General features: G+C 28.2%; 4 protein-coding genes and 2 long non-coding RNA genes across 6 annotated transcripts; all 6 read left to right on the top strand.

Moving 5' to 3' along the window:
* Positions 1 to 55: 55 nt before the first annotated feature.
* Positions 56 to 1,939, top strand: LOC123266827. Its single transcript, XM_044731271.1, has 5 exons — positions 56 to 414; positions 476 to 570; positions 1,335 to 1,360; positions 1,443 to 1,704; positions 1,781 to 1,939. The coding sequence occupies exons 1-4, from the start codon at positions 148 to 150 to the stop codon at positions 1,682 to 1,684; spliced, it is 630 nt and encodes a 209-aa protein (XP_044587206.1). The 5' UTR covers positions 56 to 147; the 3' UTR covers positions 1,685 to 1,704; positions 1,781 to 1,939.
* Positions 1,940 to 2,093: 154 nt separating this feature from the next.
* Positions 2,094 to 2,644, top strand: LOC123266830. Its single transcript, XR_006509867.1, has 3 exons — positions 2,094 to 2,139; positions 2,361 to 2,451; positions 2,516 to 2,644. It is a non-coding gene; the product is annotated as an uncharacterized LOC123266830 (long non-coding RNA).
* A 1,494-nt stretch (positions 2,645 to 4,138) lies between these two features.
* Positions 4,139 to 4,996, top strand: LOC123266828. The gene is made up of 4 exons (XM_044731273.1): positions 4,139 to 4,321; positions 4,388 to 4,508; positions 4,568 to 4,753; positions 4,846 to 4,996. The coding sequence occupies exons 1-3, from the start codon at positions 4,139 to 4,141 to the stop codon at positions 4,714 to 4,716; spliced, it is 453 nt and encodes a 150-aa protein (XP_044587208.1). The 3' UTR covers positions 4,717 to 4,753; positions 4,846 to 4,996.
* Positions 4,997 to 5,203: 207 nt separating this feature from the next.
* Positions 5,204 to 5,734, top strand: LOC123266829. The gene is made up of 3 exons (XR_006509866.1): positions 5,204 to 5,322; positions 5,391 to 5,523; positions 5,586 to 5,734. It is a non-coding gene; the product is annotated as an uncharacterized LOC123266829 (long non-coding RNA).
* Positions 5,735 to 5,906: 172 nt separating this feature from the next.
* Positions 5,907 to 18,480, top strand: LOC123268059. Its single transcript, XM_044732942.1, has 21 exons — positions 5,907 to 6,344; positions 6,415 to 6,534; positions 6,597 to 6,714; positions 6,830 to 7,091; positions 7,158 to 7,253; positions 12,907 to 13,033; positions 13,111 to 13,230; positions 13,376 to 13,493; positions 14,786 to 15,047; positions 15,124 to 15,219; positions 15,289 to 15,379; positions 15,627 to 15,763; positions 15,840 to 16,020; positions 16,449 to 16,691; positions 16,758 to 16,877; positions 16,941 to 17,058; positions 17,134 to 17,395; positions 17,463 to 17,573; positions 17,636 to 17,726; positions 17,780 to 17,916; positions 18,200 to 18,480. The coding sequence occupies exons 1-21, from the start codon at positions 6,201 to 6,203 to the stop codon at positions 18,384 to 18,386; spliced, it is 3,141 nt and encodes a 1,046-aa protein (XP_044588877.1). The 5' UTR covers positions 5,907 to 6,200; the 3' UTR covers positions 18,387 to 18,480.
* LOC123266826 lies at positions 8,016 to 9,559 on the top strand. The gene is made up of 8 exons (XM_044731270.1): positions 8,016 to 8,162; positions 8,226 to 8,344; positions 8,418 to 8,573; positions 8,655 to 8,768; positions 8,841 to 8,931; positions 8,994 to 9,130; positions 9,197 to 9,329; positions 9,392 to 9,559. The coding sequence occupies exons 3-8, from the start codon at positions 8,428 to 8,430 to the stop codon at positions 9,440 to 9,442; spliced, it is 672 nt and encodes a 223-aa protein (XP_044587205.1). The 5' UTR covers positions 8,016 to 8,162; positions 8,226 to 8,344; positions 8,418 to 8,427; the 3' UTR covers positions 9,443 to 9,559.
* Positions 18,481 to 18,532: the final 52 nt, after the last annotated feature.

Genomic DNA, 18,532 nt, shown 5'->3' with positions numbered 1-18,532 from the left:
AAAAACTAACCGGAATCCGAGTGAATATTACAGTTTACTTTTTTCCGTGTAAACGGTCTTGTTAACAACTTACCAACAATTGTATCAAAGACTTTCTGACGGGTCGAAAATAGAAGAACATTGTATTAAATTCAATAGAAGAAAGACATGAATGTCTTTGACGAAGCTTTCTGGCGTTCCACGAAAATGCATTTAGTGGCAAGCGGAGCATGGCCCTTTCAACGACCTCTTTATGGCATCCTTCTCAGATGCATGGTCTTTTCTTTCGTCGAAAGTATCATGATCCTTGAAATTATCAGGCTATTTTACGTCGCCGGGGATTTGATGATGACACTCACCGTTTTACCGGTTATCCTTTACGTCGCGGTTATTATACAAGTCTCAGTTACGAGTAACCACGTCAATCTAAATAAGGCAAATAATGAGTATTGATTAAATTGTATTTTTTAAATTAAATACTCATTTTTTTTTTCAGACAAAACGTTTATTGCTGATAGTCAAAAACTGCTGGGAGTCTGATTTATTGGACAAAATAGAAATTGAATTGTTGCGTAGCGATGGCCGTAAACATGCACGGAAAAAAGTAAACTGTAATATTCACTCGGATTCCGGTTAGTTTTTATAATTTCAAACAGTAAAACGGACATCGGGGTGGCAAAAATGTAAATATTACAGAACTTAATGTAGAAAGTATAAAAGCCACAGTTTATAATTTAATATCCAAAATAAGTGATTAGTAGTTTTCACTATAGTAAATAACGACTCTTTAATCTTTAAAAATTACAGTTTCAAACAGTAAAAAATGCCATTTCAATAAATAGTCCATATTATGAAGAGAAGGGGAACTTAGATGAAAGAGAAAGGGGTCTCACTCTGGGAGAATTTAACATTTCAAACAGTAAAAATTATACTTTCAAAATATACATTTTACCAGTCTAAGCAAGTCAATAATTACAGGTTGACTTTTAGCGTAGCGTTTAAAATTAACCATTTTTCTTTGTAAATATTGACGTTGCTTGTATTAAAAATTTACTAACTTTATTTTATACTTTTTACATATCATAACATCATTTTTTAAGTACGAAATGATAAATATTAAAGTCTGAATTCTTAATTATTATACTTTAACATTTTAGACATTTACCTAGCGAATATTACTGTTTGAAATAGTATTTTCTTCCATGTAAAGAGTAAATTGTAACGTTTAAATTGTAAATATTACAATGTGAATAGTAAAATTACGATTTTACTGTTTGAAATGGTAATTTTTAGCAGTTGATCATTATACTTATTATAAATCGACTGTTATTTATTACAGTTTACTTTTTTCCGTGTGGCGATGCAATGTATACTTATTATCGTAAGTATTTAATTATTAAAATTATTAATTATGTTAAATAAATTATTTTGTTAATTTTAAAGACATAATTTTTTTTTTCAAGTTCTTTATTGTTCCCAACCTGCGGTTTATGCGCTGACAACACTGGCGCCCATTATTCTCGATATAACGTCGCCGTTGAACGAAACAAGAGAAAGATTTTTCGTTTTTGCTGAAATGTACGGGGTAGATGCACAAGAATATGCATTTTATATTCATATACATCACTTTGCAGCGTTGTCAGTGTTTACGTGGGCGTTTGTTGCGTTCAAAGCTAATTATTGCACGTTAATTCAACATGCTTGAAGTATGTTCGTCATTATTGGGTATTTATGATTGTTTGAAGCGTTTTTATACTTATAACTTATGAAATGAATATTATTTTTTTATTATTATTTGCAGACGTCGCGTAAGAATTTTAGGAGATGGGCTGGATGTGATTACTAGCAATGAATTGAAATTAAAGCTCATTAACAGCCGAGATCAGTGATTGCAGTTTCAATCGGCTTAGCGAAACGAATGGAAATTGTGAAAAAAAGTTTTTAGAGATAATAGATAATTTAATAAAATATTTCACCACAAAGCGTTTTTTTCAAAAATTTCATTCGTTTCGTGAAACCAATCGAAACTGCAATTGCTCTGCTGTTGGGAGTACGACAGAGATAGTTCCGTTGAACTCCGTGAGAGCAAAGCGAGAAAAAGATGGTCTCGCCTCTTAAATCAATTTCTATTTGCGTAAAAATGCATCAAGACACTCTTGAGTAGGTTTTAAATTAAAGTTAGCAATTACTTGATCATTTTTTTTAATTTATTTAATAAATAAATTTATTCAAAAAAAACTTTTTTTTTAATTGCATTTTTGATTTTTTATATCAATTTTTTTTTTTCATTGTTTTTTGATATAATTTATTTGTTACAAAAATTTAAAAAATAATCAAATATCTGCTAAATTAATTTTCATATTTTTTTTTATTTTTCCAAGTTTTTTTTTTCAATTGGAAGACAACTACAGTACTTTTTTATTGGGAGTACTTGCGGTCAATGCAGTAGGCATGAGTACAATAGGTTTTCGAGTTAGTATCAATTTTTATATTATTTTATAGTGAAAAATTTAATTTTTTTACATACTTTTCGCAGTTTATTACTAACTTGGATGATTTTGAACATAACGTACAATGTCTTACATACTTGGCTGGTCAAGTGTTTTATATGTACTATTTAAGTACCTTTGGACAAAAATTGATTGATCACAGCGAATATGTTTTTGAATCAATATAAACATAATATAAAAAATAGTTAAGGGATTAAATAGTATGTAAATTTAAAAAATTACTGGTATTTTAATTTATTTAGATGCGTGTGTAAGTCATACAATTTTCTGCAATAAATGAAACCAATGGTTATTTTATTGATGTTGAGAAGTATGATCCCGACCAAACTAACTGCAGGGAAATTATTTATAATGTCATTAGAAAATTTCGCTAACGTAAGTATGAGGGTGAGGAACCTTTTAAAATTAGAATTTTGAGTTCCGCTTTTAACAGGAGCTGTATTGGGGCATTTCCTGAAATGTTTTGGGGGAAGACGATTTATTTGATTTTCATAGAATTTTTTAACTTTGTTTGGGCACTTACGCTGAAATTTTAAAATTTGGCCAGAGGTGCCCAAACAAACCTCCTGTTAAAAATTCTATAAGAATAAAATAAATCGTCTCCCCCCAAAATATCTCAGGAAATGCCCAAACACAGCTCCTGTTAAAAGCGGATTTCAAAATTCCAATTTTAAAAGGTTCCTCACGGAAATTGAATTGTGGCACACTACAGTAAGTATACACTACTTTCAAATTACACTGAAAAATTAACTGTGGATTAAATTTTTAGGTCATAAAGACGTCGTTTTCTTACTGCACTGTTCTGTTGTCAGTCCAATAATTGACAATTAAATCAGCGATATTCCCGCTGATGACAAGTATAATAATGTTAAAAAAATAATCAGAAATTTTTTTTGTTTTATTAAAAAAAATATTTTACAGCTATTAATAATGTACCACTTTAACAATACACATATGTAGTCTACAAAGTTTGTATCAAAATTTTTGTGTAAATTAAATCATAAAAATTTTGTGATTACTTAAACTATTTTTTGAATTGTAATAAATTGATTGATCAAAAACATTAAGTTAGACTATTTTGCAAATTAGGGTATAAAAATTTTTTTTTATAAATTTCAACTGCAATCTAATCATTAACTGTTAAATTTTATTATTGATTTATTTCTAAATACTTTGTAAAGTTATCAGAACTTTAAATTAAAGTGAAACTTTTGGAAAGAACCAACTTGAACCGACGATGGCTGACGTTCAAATGACACAAGAATCAATATCTACAAAGAAAAAAGATCATCGATTTTTGGTTTCGTGTAAAATAAGTTCGCTAATGGATTCGATGAATGGAATAAAGTATTCAGTTTGTCTCAAAGTAACATATATTTTAAGACTAATAGCCCATGAAGAAATGAAAAAAGGTTTGAAGTAAGTAGTAGTCGTTAAAAGCTTTTCATCATTGTATTCACTTTGTTTTTAAGAAACATTGTCTGAGTATGGGGATTAAAACAGATAACAATAAAAACAGAAGAAACAAAACGACTGAGTGGCCAGTTACATCAAAGAAAAAGATATGAAAGTTTTCGACGAAGCATTCTGGCGTTCCACGAAAATTCACCTGCTTTTAAACAGCTCTTGGCCCTTTCAACCGCCCCTCTATGGCATCGTCGTCAGGTGCATTGTATTTTTTTTTTTTTATTGAAAGCATCATGATCCTCGAGATTATCAAGTTGGCACAAGTTTGGGGTGATTTGGCCCAGACAGTCACCGTTTTACCCACGGCTATTTTCGCAAAAACCGCACAAATCACCGCTTCGTGCAATCATCTTCACATAAACAAGGCAAATAAAATTAATTTAAATTAATTTTTAATCAAATAAAAATAAAGTTTTAATTATTTTGCCTAGGTGAAAAATGTATTGGTGCTTGTAAAAAATTTTTGGGAGTCTCATTTGTTGGATGAATCAGAAATTGAAATTTTAAAGAATGACGGAATCGCTCACAGAGCTGCGATGCATTCTTACTGCTGTGAGTATTTTTTATAATTTTATAATTATTTTTTTTATTAATTTAATTTTAATTTTCAGTTCTTTACTACTCACAACCAGTCCTTTATGGAATAACGACATTGCCACCAATACTTCTCGATATAATTGTGCCGCTAAATGAAACAAGAGAAAGAATTTTCATATTTCACGATTGCTACGGTCTGGATTCTCAAAAATACTCGTCGTAATGGGCCAAGCCGCTTGCAGTATGTTCACTATTATCGGGTATTTATATCCATTCAAAATTTCAGTTTTATCTGAAACAATAAATTTCCATTAATTATTATTAAGTATTATTAATAATCTCCATTTTTCAGGCGATGCTTACGCAATTTAGGCGACGGGCTCGATATGATTGCAAGTAATAAAGTAAAAAGTGAATTAATCAAATCAATCGCTGTTTGTGTGAAAATGCATCAAGAAGCGCTTGAGTTGAGTTTTATTTTTTTTGTAAACATTTATTTACAAATTAACTGTGTTAATTAATAAAAATTTTTTTTAGATTTGTTTCGCTTTTAGAAGATAATTATAGTTTTTTTCTACTGTTAGTGCTCACTGTAAATGCCATAGGCTTGAGTACTATAGGTTTTCGAGTTAGTATTAATTAATTCTGTCTTAAAAAAATTCAAAAATATTTTTAAAATTATTATTCAAGTTTGTAGCGATGGCTCAAAGCATGGAAGACAACATACAGTGCTGTGCATTTCTCATTTTGGTCAAGTATTGTATATTTATTACTTAAGTTCTTTCGGCCAAAAGTTGATGGACCACAGTGCATATGTTTTTGAGTCAATGTAATCAATTAAAATTAATATAATAAATATTTTAATTTTTTTAATAATTTTATCAATTATTTATTTAGATGTGCCGCTAAAACGTACAATTTTCCCTTTGAAATGAAACCGATGGTGGTTTTATTGATGATGAGAAGTAATATAGTTTGCAGACTCTCAGCTGGAAAACTTTTTTTCATGACTCTGGAAAATTTTGCTAATGTAAGTACACAGTATTAGTTTTAAATTACACTGAAGAATTAATAAAATAAAAAATTTAATAGGTCATGAAGACATCCTTCTCATATTGTACAATCCTTTTGTCACTGCAATAATCCATTGATAATTATAGTAACAATAGCTGTCACTACTCTTAATTAATAGTATTCAAAATAGATATATTCTTGTAAGCGCACAAATTAAATATAACCGGGATCATTTAAAAATGACTTACCGTTCATAACTTATGAATTTTTTATTTTAATAATCTGAAAATGCAAAATAAATTATTATAAATTAAAAATAATTTAAACTGTACTTAAAAACCACAAAATTTATGAGGAATAATTAATTTATTAATATAATTGTAGACTTTTCTATGAAAAATATTTTCTTATTGCTTGAAAATGTATAATATTTGATATCGATTCGAGTGTCTTGTAGGCAACTCTAGCTGCTCCGACTGCCGAAGTAAGAATAAGCTGAAACTCAGAACGCAGAGTATCCGAGATATCGATTTTTATTGTAAAAGCTTTCTATAAAATATGCTCTTTCTTACCAGACTCGATTGTCCTTACAAAAACTAGAATCTTTAGATCTTTGTATTTTGCAGTCTCTTTCAAGTCTTGTTACAGCAATATTTCATCAAAAACATGTTAGAGGTTGCTTTATTTTAAAAAATGGACGTCTTTGATAGCATACATTGGAGAACAACAAAGAAGCTATTGTCTGCGATAGGCGCGTGGCCGTTTCAGCCGGTCAGTCAGCGAAAAGTTCTCGGAGCTTTGTTTTACTTGATCATACAAAGTATCTACATAGTAGAAGTACTTTTCAATTCAATATTTTCCACATTATTTTTTAACAAATGAATTTAAAAAATATTTTTTTGTGTAGATTTTGAAATTGTTTGTAGTATGGGGAAATTTAACAGATACTCTTGATTGTTTGCCGGTTTTTGTGTATCATTCTATGGTTCAAGTTAAAATGGCAAATTGTCTTTTTAACATAAAACAGGCATGTAAATTTAGATTTTTTTATCAGAATTATTATTTTTTATAATTTAATTATTTTTATAGGTCAAAGTTTTGTTACTGCAAATCAAGAGAGATTGGGAATCAGATTTATATGACCATGAAATAAAGATACTCCGTAACGACGCACGGATTCATAAAGTTGTAATGAATTTTTATTCAAGTAATTTTAAAAAAATTACCTTCCTCTTTAAAAAAAAAAAAATAAAAACTTTGACTGATCAAAACATAAAAAAAAATTTTTTAATACTTTGATAAATCATTTTTAATTTACTTAGGCGGCTTATCTTCAGTAGCCGTTATTTATGCAGCAGTACCAATAACACCAATATTTGTGGACTTTGTTCGTCCATTAAATGAAACAAGGCAGAAAATTTTGCCTTACCCTACTGAATATTTTGTGGATACTGAGAACAATTTTTACATACTGTATATCCACGGCTTTATAGTGACCCCCATAGCATTATTCTATTTTCTCGCCTTTGATTTGACTTATGCGGGGTTAGTCTCGCATGCTTGCAGCATGTTCACAATTCTTGGGTAACTATAGCTTCAATTTTAACTCAGCATGACCTCAGAAAGAAACAATGATAAAAATAATTCCAGAGGGCGCTTGAAGAATTTGACATCTGGAACAAAAGAAGAAATTAATTCTTTCAAGTCTTTGGTAGTTTGCATTAAAATGCACAAGGACATTTTGAGGTGAGTAAATATATTAAATATTTATATTACACTTGAGTATAAATTTCCTCAAAGATTTTCAGAACTTTTGGAAGAAAACTATACAAATTATTTTTTTCTATTGCTCGGTAATATTGTACTCGGGCTAACAGTTACAGGTTTTCAAGTTTGTACCTAAATATTTGTAATTAATAGATCTTGTTGCTAATGATAGTAAAAAAAATTTTAATTACAACTTTAGCTCACAGTTTTGGCGACGGATATCGGAGATAAAATAAAATGCATTTGGTACGGAACAGGCCAGGTGATTCATCTGTTTGTTCTGAGTTATCTTGGCCAAAAATTAATCAACTGCAGCGAATACATCAATGAGTCAATGTAATTATTTTTAAGCATCTCTGAAATGAAAAGAAAAAAAAATATTGGTATCAATTTAATTACTCACATTTTTTAACAGATGCAATTCTAGGTGGTACAATTATCCCCAAAAAATGAAACTGTTGATTATTTTGGTACTAATGAGAGGTAAAATAATAACGACGATATCGGCTGGAAAAATTTACATAATGTCAATTGAAAACTTTTCTTCCGTAATGAAATCGTCAATGTCTTTTTTCACCGTCTTAACATCTGTCCAGTGATAGTTTATTGTTATTTAGTTTTATATTTTTTAAAACCAACATTGTTACGTAGATATTTATGTTAAATCCAATAATTAATAAATTGGATCATTAATTAATTTATAATTAATAAACGTACAGATTATTTTACTTGTCACGAAAATATCCATGTCTTACTTTACTAATATCAACAACTGTTTAATTTATTTGTAGGGGAAATTTGGCAGAAACTCTTTTCAGTATCCTGATCCTTGTATATTTTTCCATGATTCACGTAAAAATAACAAACTGCCATTAAAATTTAAAAAAGGTCAGTATATTATTTATTTTTATTTGGATTTATAATGAATGATTTAATTTATTTTGATAACAGGCTAAATATTTATTACTTCAAGTAAAAATAGACTGAGAATTTAATTTAGAAGACTCAGAGTTTGAAATTCTGCGTAATGACGCCCGGATTAAAAAAAATAATAATGAATGTCTATTACAGTAAATTACTGAACTTGAATTATGGAAATATTTTTAGCAAAATAAATTAAAAAAATTTTTTTGACCTTTACAGATGGATTGATATGTGTAGTGATGGTTTTTTATATTGTTTATATATTTTACTCCATCATTTTATGGCGGTAATTGTTCTTGCATGGCCTTTTGTAATGTTTAAAACAAATTACTTCACAATGTGTCAATTCACTTGCAGTATGTTCACCATTATCAAGTATATTACAATTAATTCATTCAAAATTTTAGTTTTATCTAAAACAATAAATTTCCATCAATAATAATCTCTATTTTTCAGGCGACGCTTACGCAATTTAGGCGACGGGCTCGATATGATTGCAAGTAATAAAGTAAAAAGTGAATTAATTAAATCAATCGCTGTTTGTGTGAAAATGCATCAAGAAGCGCTTGAGTTGAGTTTTATTTTTTTTGTAAACATTTATTTACAAATTAACTGTGTTAATTAATAAAATTTTTTTTTTAGATTTGTTTCGCTTTTAGAAGATAATTATAGTTTTTTTCTACTGTTAGTGCTCACTGTAAATGCCATAGGCTTGAGTACTATAGGTTTTCGAGTTAATATTAATTAATTCTGTCTTAAAAAAATCCAAAAATATTTTTAAAATTATTATTCAAGTTTGTAGCGATGGCTCAAAGCATGGAAGACAACATACAGTGCTGTGCATTTCTTTTTGGTCAAGTACTGTATATTTATTACTTAAGTTCTTTTGACCAAAAGTTGATGGACCACAGCGCATATCTTTTTGAGTCAATGTAATCAATTAAAATTAATAATTTATATTTTAATTTTTTAAATAATTTTATCAATTATTTATTTAGATGTGCCGCTAAAACGTACAATTTTCCTCCTGAAATGAAACCGATGGTGGTTTTATTGATGATGAGAAGTAATATAGTTTGCAGACTCTCAGCTGGAAAACTTTTTTTCATGACTCTGGAAAATTTTGCTAATGTAAGTACACAGTATTAGTTTTAAATTACACTGAAGAATTAATAAAATAAAAAATTTAATAGGTCATGAAGACATCCTTCTCATATTGTACAATCCTTTTGTCACTGCAATAATCCATTGATAATTATAGTAACAATAGCTGTCACTACTCTTAATTAATAGTATTCAAAATAGATATATTCATGTAAGCGCACAAATCAAATATAACCTGGATCATTTAAAAATGACTTACGGTTCATAACTTATGAATTTTTTATTTTAATAATCTGAAAATGCAAAATAAATTATTATAAGGTAAAATAATTTAAACTGTACTTACAAATAATAAAATTTATGAAGAATAATTAATTTATTAATATAATTATTGTAGACTTTTCTATAAAAAATATTTTCTTAAACAATTCCGATCCTTGTATATATTTTACCATGATTCAAGTCAAAGTAACAAACTGCCATTAAAATTAAAAAAAAGTCAGTATATTATTTATTTTCATTTAGATTTATAATGAATGATTTAATTTATTTTGATAACAGGCTCAATATTTATTACTTCAAGTAAAAAAAGACTGGGAATCTAATTAAGGTAGTTTGGGTGCCAAATGACTTCAACTTGACCCTATATTTTATTATATTCATTCGCAAGATTATGATTTTATACATCTATAGAGGAAAAATGAGATTTTTTTACCACACCGTTTAAGAGATATAATTAATTAAAGTTTTGTAAAAATATACGATCTCTTACGAGTGTCCTTGTTCAATAACTCCGGAAATGGAGGATTTATAAAAAATCGGCTAACTTGACTCCATAAAAAAAAACTTTTCAATAGATAGAACAATGTTTCATACATATTCTATCAAAATTTGATAACGATTTACCACATAATTTTAATTTAATTAATTTTTTAATATCAAAAATTGGTTTCTATCTTTGTTGTTTGTTGGAGACATTACTCCCCCATCTTTATCAGGGGAAAAATGGCGACTTCTCGGTGCGCGGCAAATTTGAAATTGAAATATAACCATAAAGTTTTTTTGCATTAAAATAAATTGTTATTAAACATACATTAAAAGTTCACGTAAATTATAGCAGATTTAACATATTGAAGTGATATTTGCAAATTTAAACAATAAATGAACACCGTCAGCAACTGTTTTAAGTACCAACCTTACATAACCTATAACAGTTGTTGTTGTTTTGTGACAGCCCAAGTACTTGTCAATTGATATTTTAATAGTTATATTATTATAATAATTTAACTATAATTATCAATTGAATTTATTCAATTAAATTCTGACTTACGAGGCGGCAGAAAGCCCGAAAGTCGGTAGTCGCGCTCACTCTAGAACTTATGTTTATAAGCCTAACCTTACTTACGATTGTTATGAATGTATCTGTCTTGTATGAAAATTAAGTTAACCGACACTCAACAATTTTTGACTTTTTTATTAATTAAAAACTAGAACTAAAAAACTATTTTTAAAAAATTCCACGTATAATTTTTGAAATTTTCTACATGTGAAAATTTTTGTTTTAATTTTTTAAAAATTATTTATCAATAAAATAAATTATAAAAAGTTTCAAATGTCGGTTAATTTAATTTTCATCTGTCTTGTTATGTGTCAATGATTTTAGGTTGAAACTAAGTTAATTATAGAAAATAAATATTTATTTTAATGAAATGAGACTTGTTTAAATATTTAAATTACCAAAAGAGACGAGAAATATTTTTTATCCTGATAGATATTCTCAAATAAATAAATTCATTATTGAACAAATAATTATTTGAAAAAATACACAAACAGATTTTTTTCTATGCATTTTACGATTATTATTTCATTTTTCTGTTTTTTTTTAATCTTAAAATCAGAGTTAATTTATAATATATTTATAACTTTAAATTTATTTAATTAAATTAAGATCTTTTCTCAAAAGAAAGTAGTAATATGATAGATTATAAATTAGTATCTTTATTCACAGGTGTATTTGATGCCTGCCCCCCCCCCCCTCCGACCAGCAGCACTCGCTTCGCTCGTGCCGCAAATGTCGGGGGCAGGCATCAATTTTTTTCAACGCAATTTTTTGCGTACTTTCGACCGGATAGCAAGAAAACTAGTATACACTACATGGGCAGAAATTTGAGATCCCTGAACTGCGCCACATGATGCCCTCGGCTTCGCCTCGGGCACCATGTCGCGCAGTGCAGGAATCTCAACTTTCTGCCCTTGTAGTGTAATATACTATTATGCTATTTTTCGAGTGATCACTTGCAAAAAAGAAAAAAAAAATATCTATTAATTTGACCTCGGATTGTGACGACCAAACTACCTTAAGAAGATTCAGAGTTCGAAATTCTGCGTAATGTCACCCAGATGTAAAATAAATTATTATAAATTAAAAATAATTTAAACTTTACTTACAAGCAATAAAATTTATGAAGAATAATTAATTTATTAATATAATTGTAGACTTCTCTATAAAAAATATTTTCTTATTGCTTGAAAGTGTATAATATTTGACATTGATTCGAGTGTCTTGTAAGAAACTCTAGCTGCTACCATTTACCTTATAACTGGACAAAAAAACGCACGGAAAAAATAAAACAGGAATAATTACAGTATAAAATGTAAAATCGGTCCCGTGGTAATCAAAACTAGAAAAATTACAGTTCGAAATAACATTTTTCTAAATTCAAACTTTGAATGTTAATTTTCAGAGCTTTCAATGTAAATGTTACATTCTACAATGTAATTTTTATAAAATTTGTAATAATTACAATCTGAAACTGTAATTTTTCTAGTTTTCATCACGGAGCGCCACGTTACATTATATTCTGTAATTTTTCGATTTTTTTTTTTTTTTGTCCGTCTCTAGTATAGATTAGTATAGATTTTTTAAAACCAACATTGTCACGTAGATATTTATTTAAATCCACTAATTAATGAATCAATTTATCAATTAATAAATCAAAACTTCTATGTTTCACTTCACTGTTTTCCTATCTGCACAATGATTACTCTAATTTATTAATAATACTCAAAATAAATACACTTATAAACAAACAATTAAAATTTTTTATCGTGATTAATAATAAGTAGAAGATTTTAATTTTTATAAAACTCAACTTACTGATTTATTTTTCAAGATATACTATTGTTAAATAATAATTCTACCTACTTACAGATAGATAAAAAAATAATTTTCAATATGAATAAAGTATTAATTTATTTCTTCTTAGTAATAATTCAAAGTCGTCTTTATTCCAAGAAAGTTTAAACAACAATGGTCTGTCGTGAGGTGGGAACAGTCTTACAATTGATTTTCTTTGTACATAAATCCAAGTAATTTTTCTTGCGACAAAAGTTTCTTTATTTCGTCTTTGATTTTTTTTTCAAAGATACTTTCTACAATAAAAAAATAATACATTTAACCCTTTCCCTTAAAACCTGATTGATGTCGATATAAAAGCTTTGGAGAACTTTGTTCTTTTGTTCTATCCAAAGTCTCCGGTTCGCAGAACATTACTTATTGTCGCACGCAATTTTATTTTCCGGTAAAAATGGATTTTTTTGACAGTTACCACTGGGGAACAACAAAGAAACTGTGTTCTATAGTAGGAACATGGCCTTTTCACGCAGGATATCAAAGAAAAATATGTGGAATTTTAGTTTTTTCCATTGTTCAAAGTATATACATTGTCGAGGTAATTTTATATTTTTGTTTTACATTTACCTTAATTTATATAAACGACTACAAACTGGATTTACACTTCTTTGTTAGATTTTTAGATTGATAGAAGTCCGCGGGCAGTTGACTGAAACGCTTGACTGTTTTCCAGTCTTCATTTATCACTCGGTGGTGCAAATTAAGATAACAAATTCATATGTTAACATAAACAAGGTAATATTGCACATCCCATAGTAAATAAATTTGATAAAAAAATTCCAAATATGAAAATTAAAAATAAATTTTTATTATAAAAATTAAAAAAATTGAAAATTGGCAGCTAAGTCTTCAGTATAATTTTTTTAACAAAAATTTTTAGGTGAAAAATTTACTTCTGCGAGTTAAAAGTGATTGGAAATCAAATTTAGACAATTCAGAGATTGAACTACTAAAAAGTGAGAATCGTTTATACAAAATAATAATGGATATCTACATTAGTAAGTATTAAGTAAATAATTTTGAAGAATTTCAACTTCTTGATTTGAGTAGAAAAATTTTTAAACCAAGAAATTTTTCTTAGTTTAAGTAAATTTTACTTAGTTCAAGAATTTTTTGTCTTAATTCAAGTTCATTTTTAACTTCCCGCTAAGAAAATAAAAAATTTTCAAAAATCGGGAAGTAATTCGACGGTCTAATTAGCAATTGATTTAACTCCTTATTTTTTAGAGGGTGATTTTTTAACATGTTGATGTAGTAATAGTCCAATTATAAATTATTTGATTGATCCTAACCAAAATATTATACTTCTATTAAATATTAAATAGTTTTTTAAAGTGATAATAAATTTCGAACTAATTGTATTTTCGTACAAATGGAAGATTTTATAAAATGGAGTTAGACAATTTGCTAATTAGAACGTCGAATTGGTTTTACCCTGTTTTTCGAAAATCGAGTTTTCATCAGATTTCGACGTTTTGAGGTCCTAGGAAGCTTCCCTGCATGTTTTCGCGGTGATGTCCGTGTGTGCGTGTGTGTGTGTGTGTGTGTGTGTGTGTGTGTGTGTGTGTGTGTGTGTGTGTGTGTGTGTGTGTGTGTGTGTGTGTGTGTGTGTGTGTGTAAACCTCTCATAATTTTTGAACGGCTTGAACGATTTCATCGTGGTTGACGTCATTCGAAAGGAATTGACCAAACTTAGATTTTGAATACTACTTGGGTCGATTCGAATGAGTAGATTTTACGAAATCTCAAAAAAACTACGAAAAAAAAATTGTTTGAATGTAGTTTTTTGGAATAACTTTTAAACGGCTCTACCGATCGATTTCAAAAACTAATCAGCTTTTAACATAAAAAAACCACGTCGATCGCCACCAAGCCGGTCAAAATTAGTTAATTCGTTCGTGAGTTATCGTTGACAAAAAAAACCGAAAAAAGTGTTTTTTCGGAATTACTTTGAAATTCCGAGTTCAATCAATTTAATTAAACTTAAAAATTCTTTATGAGGCTTAAAAAACTGCGTCGAATGCCGCCAACCGCGTGAAAATCGGTTCATTCATTCAAAAGTTATTGCGGTTTGAAAATTCAAAAAATAGTGTTTTATTAAACTTCTACCAAACTTTTGAGCTCGAAGAGCTCAAAAACGTAATAAGTGCAATTTTGAGCGCTTAAGTATGCAATTAGCGGGAACTTGCAGGGATGGTCTTTAGGGTCAACCGTTTTACTAATTTTTTTTTCAGTGAATTAATTAAACGAGTATTTAACGCTTTCGTGCAATATGATTAATAATTTACAGTGGGATGCTTTTCAATATCCATAATTTACATTTGTGAGCCAATGGTTCCGATATTACTTGATGTAATTATGCCGTTAAATGAATCAAGACCAAGAGTATTGCCATTTCCTACTCAATACTTTGTGAATCCCAAAATACATTTTAATAAACTTTACGCTCATCAGTTTTTAGTCAATTGGACAGCTATAACGGCGTTTTTTGCATTTGACGCATTGTATGTAGCTTTTGTACAACACGCTTGTACAATGTTCACTATAATTGGGTAATTAATTTTATTTATTGTCAGCACTAGCAATAATAAAAACTCTCGAGTTATAACAGTAGCAATAAATTGTTAGAAACCGTTTGAAAAATTTGACTGCCGACAACGATCAAAACGAAAGCGGTATCAATGCACTGGTAATTTGTATAAAGATGCATAAGGATCTTCTAAAGTAAGTAGTTTTAATAATAATAATAATTATTTTTTTTTTTATAAATTTTATTATTTTTGATTCTCGAAGGTTTACTACGCTTTTAGAAGAACATTACACCAATTACTTTTTGTTTATGCTGGGTGTTATTGTGTTGATGCTAAGCGCTACGGGTTTTCAAGTTTGTATTTTAAAAATTTTTTTAAAAATTTATGAATGTTAATTTAGCAGATATTTAATAATTTTTTTAACAAATAAATTATGGCAAAAAAAATATTGGCATGCAGAAATTTAAAAAAATTATAAATGCAATTTTTTTAAAATAATTTTTCAGAAAAAATTTGTTTGTTAAATAAAATTAAAAAATTATCAAGTTACTGCTAATGTAATAAAATTTTTTTTTCACTAAAAAGTAATTAAATACTCAGTTTGTAGTAATGGAAAATGATGCATTTGAAAAAATACGGATTGTTTGGTATGGAACCGGCCAAATCACTCATTTATTCTTCTTGAGTTACTTTGGAGAAAAATTAATAGAACACAGCGAGACTGTCAATGAATCATTGTAATTTTTTTACTAATAACAATTTTTTTTTATTCAATCTTTTTGTCTTTAAATTTAAATATTGTTAATTTAACAGATGTGCTGCCAAATGGTATAGTTTTCCTCAGAAGATGAAAATTTTGTTTATGATAATGATGATGAGAAGTAAATCGGTATCATCATTAACTGCAGGGAAAATTTATGTTATGTCTGTAGCAAACTTTGGCGCCGTTATGAAGTCATCGTTTTCGTATTTTACAGTTTTAACTTCGGCCCAGTGATTATATTTTTTAGTAGTTGTTTATTGGTTAATTATAACTTAATCTTATAAAGTTGATAAATAATATATTCTGGATACCATAAATATAATTTTCAGATCTATTTATTTTTAATTTAATATTATTAAATTATCTTGCAGCTTGGAATTTTTATGAAAAAAAAAGAAATAAAATAAAACTTACCTTAAATTATTTTACAATTTGGTTTTTCGCATTTTAAATATGACCAAAAAAAATATCAAAATAAAAGTTTAACACTCATTATAGCCAGATAATTTGATTGTAAAATGGATAGAGTGAAAATAAACTTCTTCTTGATATAAACCCGATATTGATCTTTATTACACCGTTGGAATATTAATAAAAAACTAAAAGGCTTCCGATTCAGCGTATCATTAAATATTCATTTTCCAATATTCCGCGATTGATGTCTGCGCAAGAGCTTATCTTATAATCTTTTAGTCTCTTTAAAGTCTCGTTACTGCAAAACACTTTCAAAGACATGCAATATTATTCTTTTTCTAACAATGGACGTCTTTGATACCCTGTACTGGAGGAAAACAAAGTACCTTTTGACTGCGATAGGAGTATGGCCTTTTCAGCCGGTCAGTCAGCGAAGAATTCTCGGGACTCTAGTTTACTTGATCATACAAAGTATATTCATTTGTGTGGTACTTTATAAAACTTTAAATTTTTTAAAACAACAACAGTTTAATTTATTTGTAAACGATTTATAGTTTTTGAAAGTCGCTGTTGCTTGGGGAAATTTGGCAGAAACTCTCTACAGTATTCCGATCCTTGTATATTTTTCCATGATTCAAGTCAAAATAACAAACTGCCATTTAAATCTAAAAAAGGTCAGTATATTAATTATTTTTATTTAAATTTAAAATAAATTATTTAATCTATTTTGATATCAGGCTAAATATTTATTACTTCAAGTAAAAAGAGACTGGGAATCTAATTTAGAAGACTCAGAATTTGAAATTCTGCGTAACGACGCCCGGATTCATGAAATGATAATGAATGTCTATTACAGTAAATTACTAAACTTTGAATTATAAAAATATTGTTAGTGAAACAAATTTAAAAATTTTTTCTGACCGTTAACAGGTGGATTGATATGTGTAGCGACAGTTTACATTGTTTTACCATTAATGTCACCCATACTCGATATTTTTATTCCATTAAATGAAACAAGGGAAAGAATTTTACCGTATCCAGCTGAGTACTTTGTAGACATCCAGAAACATTTTTTTTTCTTCTATCCCCATGGTGCAATAGTCACTCCCATTGCGTTGACTATTCTGGTCGGGTTTGATTCACTTTACGCAGGTTTTGTTCAACACGCATCCAGTATGTTCACTATTATTGGGTAATTAGCTACAATCTGAAAATAAAAATAATAATAATTAATAGAAAAACTTATATTAAATTGCTAGAAAACGTTTGGAAAATTTAGCAGAAAGCAATACGAAAAAAAATTTAATTAATCGAGACAATCGCTTGAACTCATTTATAACTTGCGTAAAAATGCACCGTGACATTCTGCAGTAAGTAAAATAATTATTAGGACTTAATTAAAATTTTTTTTATAATACTTTTATGATTTTAGATTTGTAAAGCTTGTGGAAAAATATTACTCGAATTATTTTTTCGTATTACTCGGTGTCATTGTTGTTGGATTGAGTGCGACAGGCTTTCAAGTTTGTATTTTTTAATTTTAAACTATCAGCGTAATTTTAAATAATAAATTCAGTTTGTAGTTTTGCTGAGTGAGATTGGTGAAAAAATTCGGTGTCTCTGGTATGCTATGGGCCAAGTCACTCACTTATTTTTTTTGAGTTACGTCGGACAGAAGCTTATTGACAACAGTCAGTGCGTCAATGCTTCATTGTAATTATTTTTATAAAAACACCTAAGATAAAAGACCCAGTTATTGACATTGGTCTAGTTGTTTGACACTTGCAATTTTATTCTTATTAAAAAAATTAAATGTTTTCAAAAAAAACAATTTTTTTCAAATTTATAATTCAAAAATTAAATTTATTAATTTATTAGAGTTGATTTGTTTATTTTTTTAATTAAAATAAAATTGCAAGTGTCAATAAATAGACCAGTGTCAGTAACTGGGTCTTTTATCTTACGAACTTGCATTTAATTTTTCCTAATTTGACAGATGCGCAGCTGCGTGGTATAATTATCCCAAAGAAATAAGAATCTTAACGATTATGATACTGATGCGAGGAAGAATAACATCACGGATAACCGCCGGTAAAATTTATACCATGAGTGTGGAGAATTTCAGCTCTGTAATGAAAACTTCAATGTCATATTTTGCCGTTCTCACGTCAATGGAGGCATAAGTATATTTAGTTAATTTATAGTTGATAAATGATATAGTTACTATATCATTTATAATCAATTTAAATTTAATTAGCTGATTAAAATTAAAATGATGATTTATTTTTCTTGTATAAAATATACATTTATTTTTTCTTCAATGTTGGAA

This window comes from Cotesia glomerata, linkage group LG6 (genome assembly GCF_020080835.1).
Source record: "Cotesia glomerata isolate CgM1 linkage group LG6, MPM_Cglom_v2.3, whole genome shotgun sequence".
NCBI lineage: Eukaryota > Metazoa > Arthropoda > Insecta > Hymenoptera > Braconidae > Cotesia > Cotesia glomerata.
The sequence above is the reverse complement of the archived record's forward strand: the minus strand, read 5'-3'. Positions and strand labels throughout refer to the sequence as shown.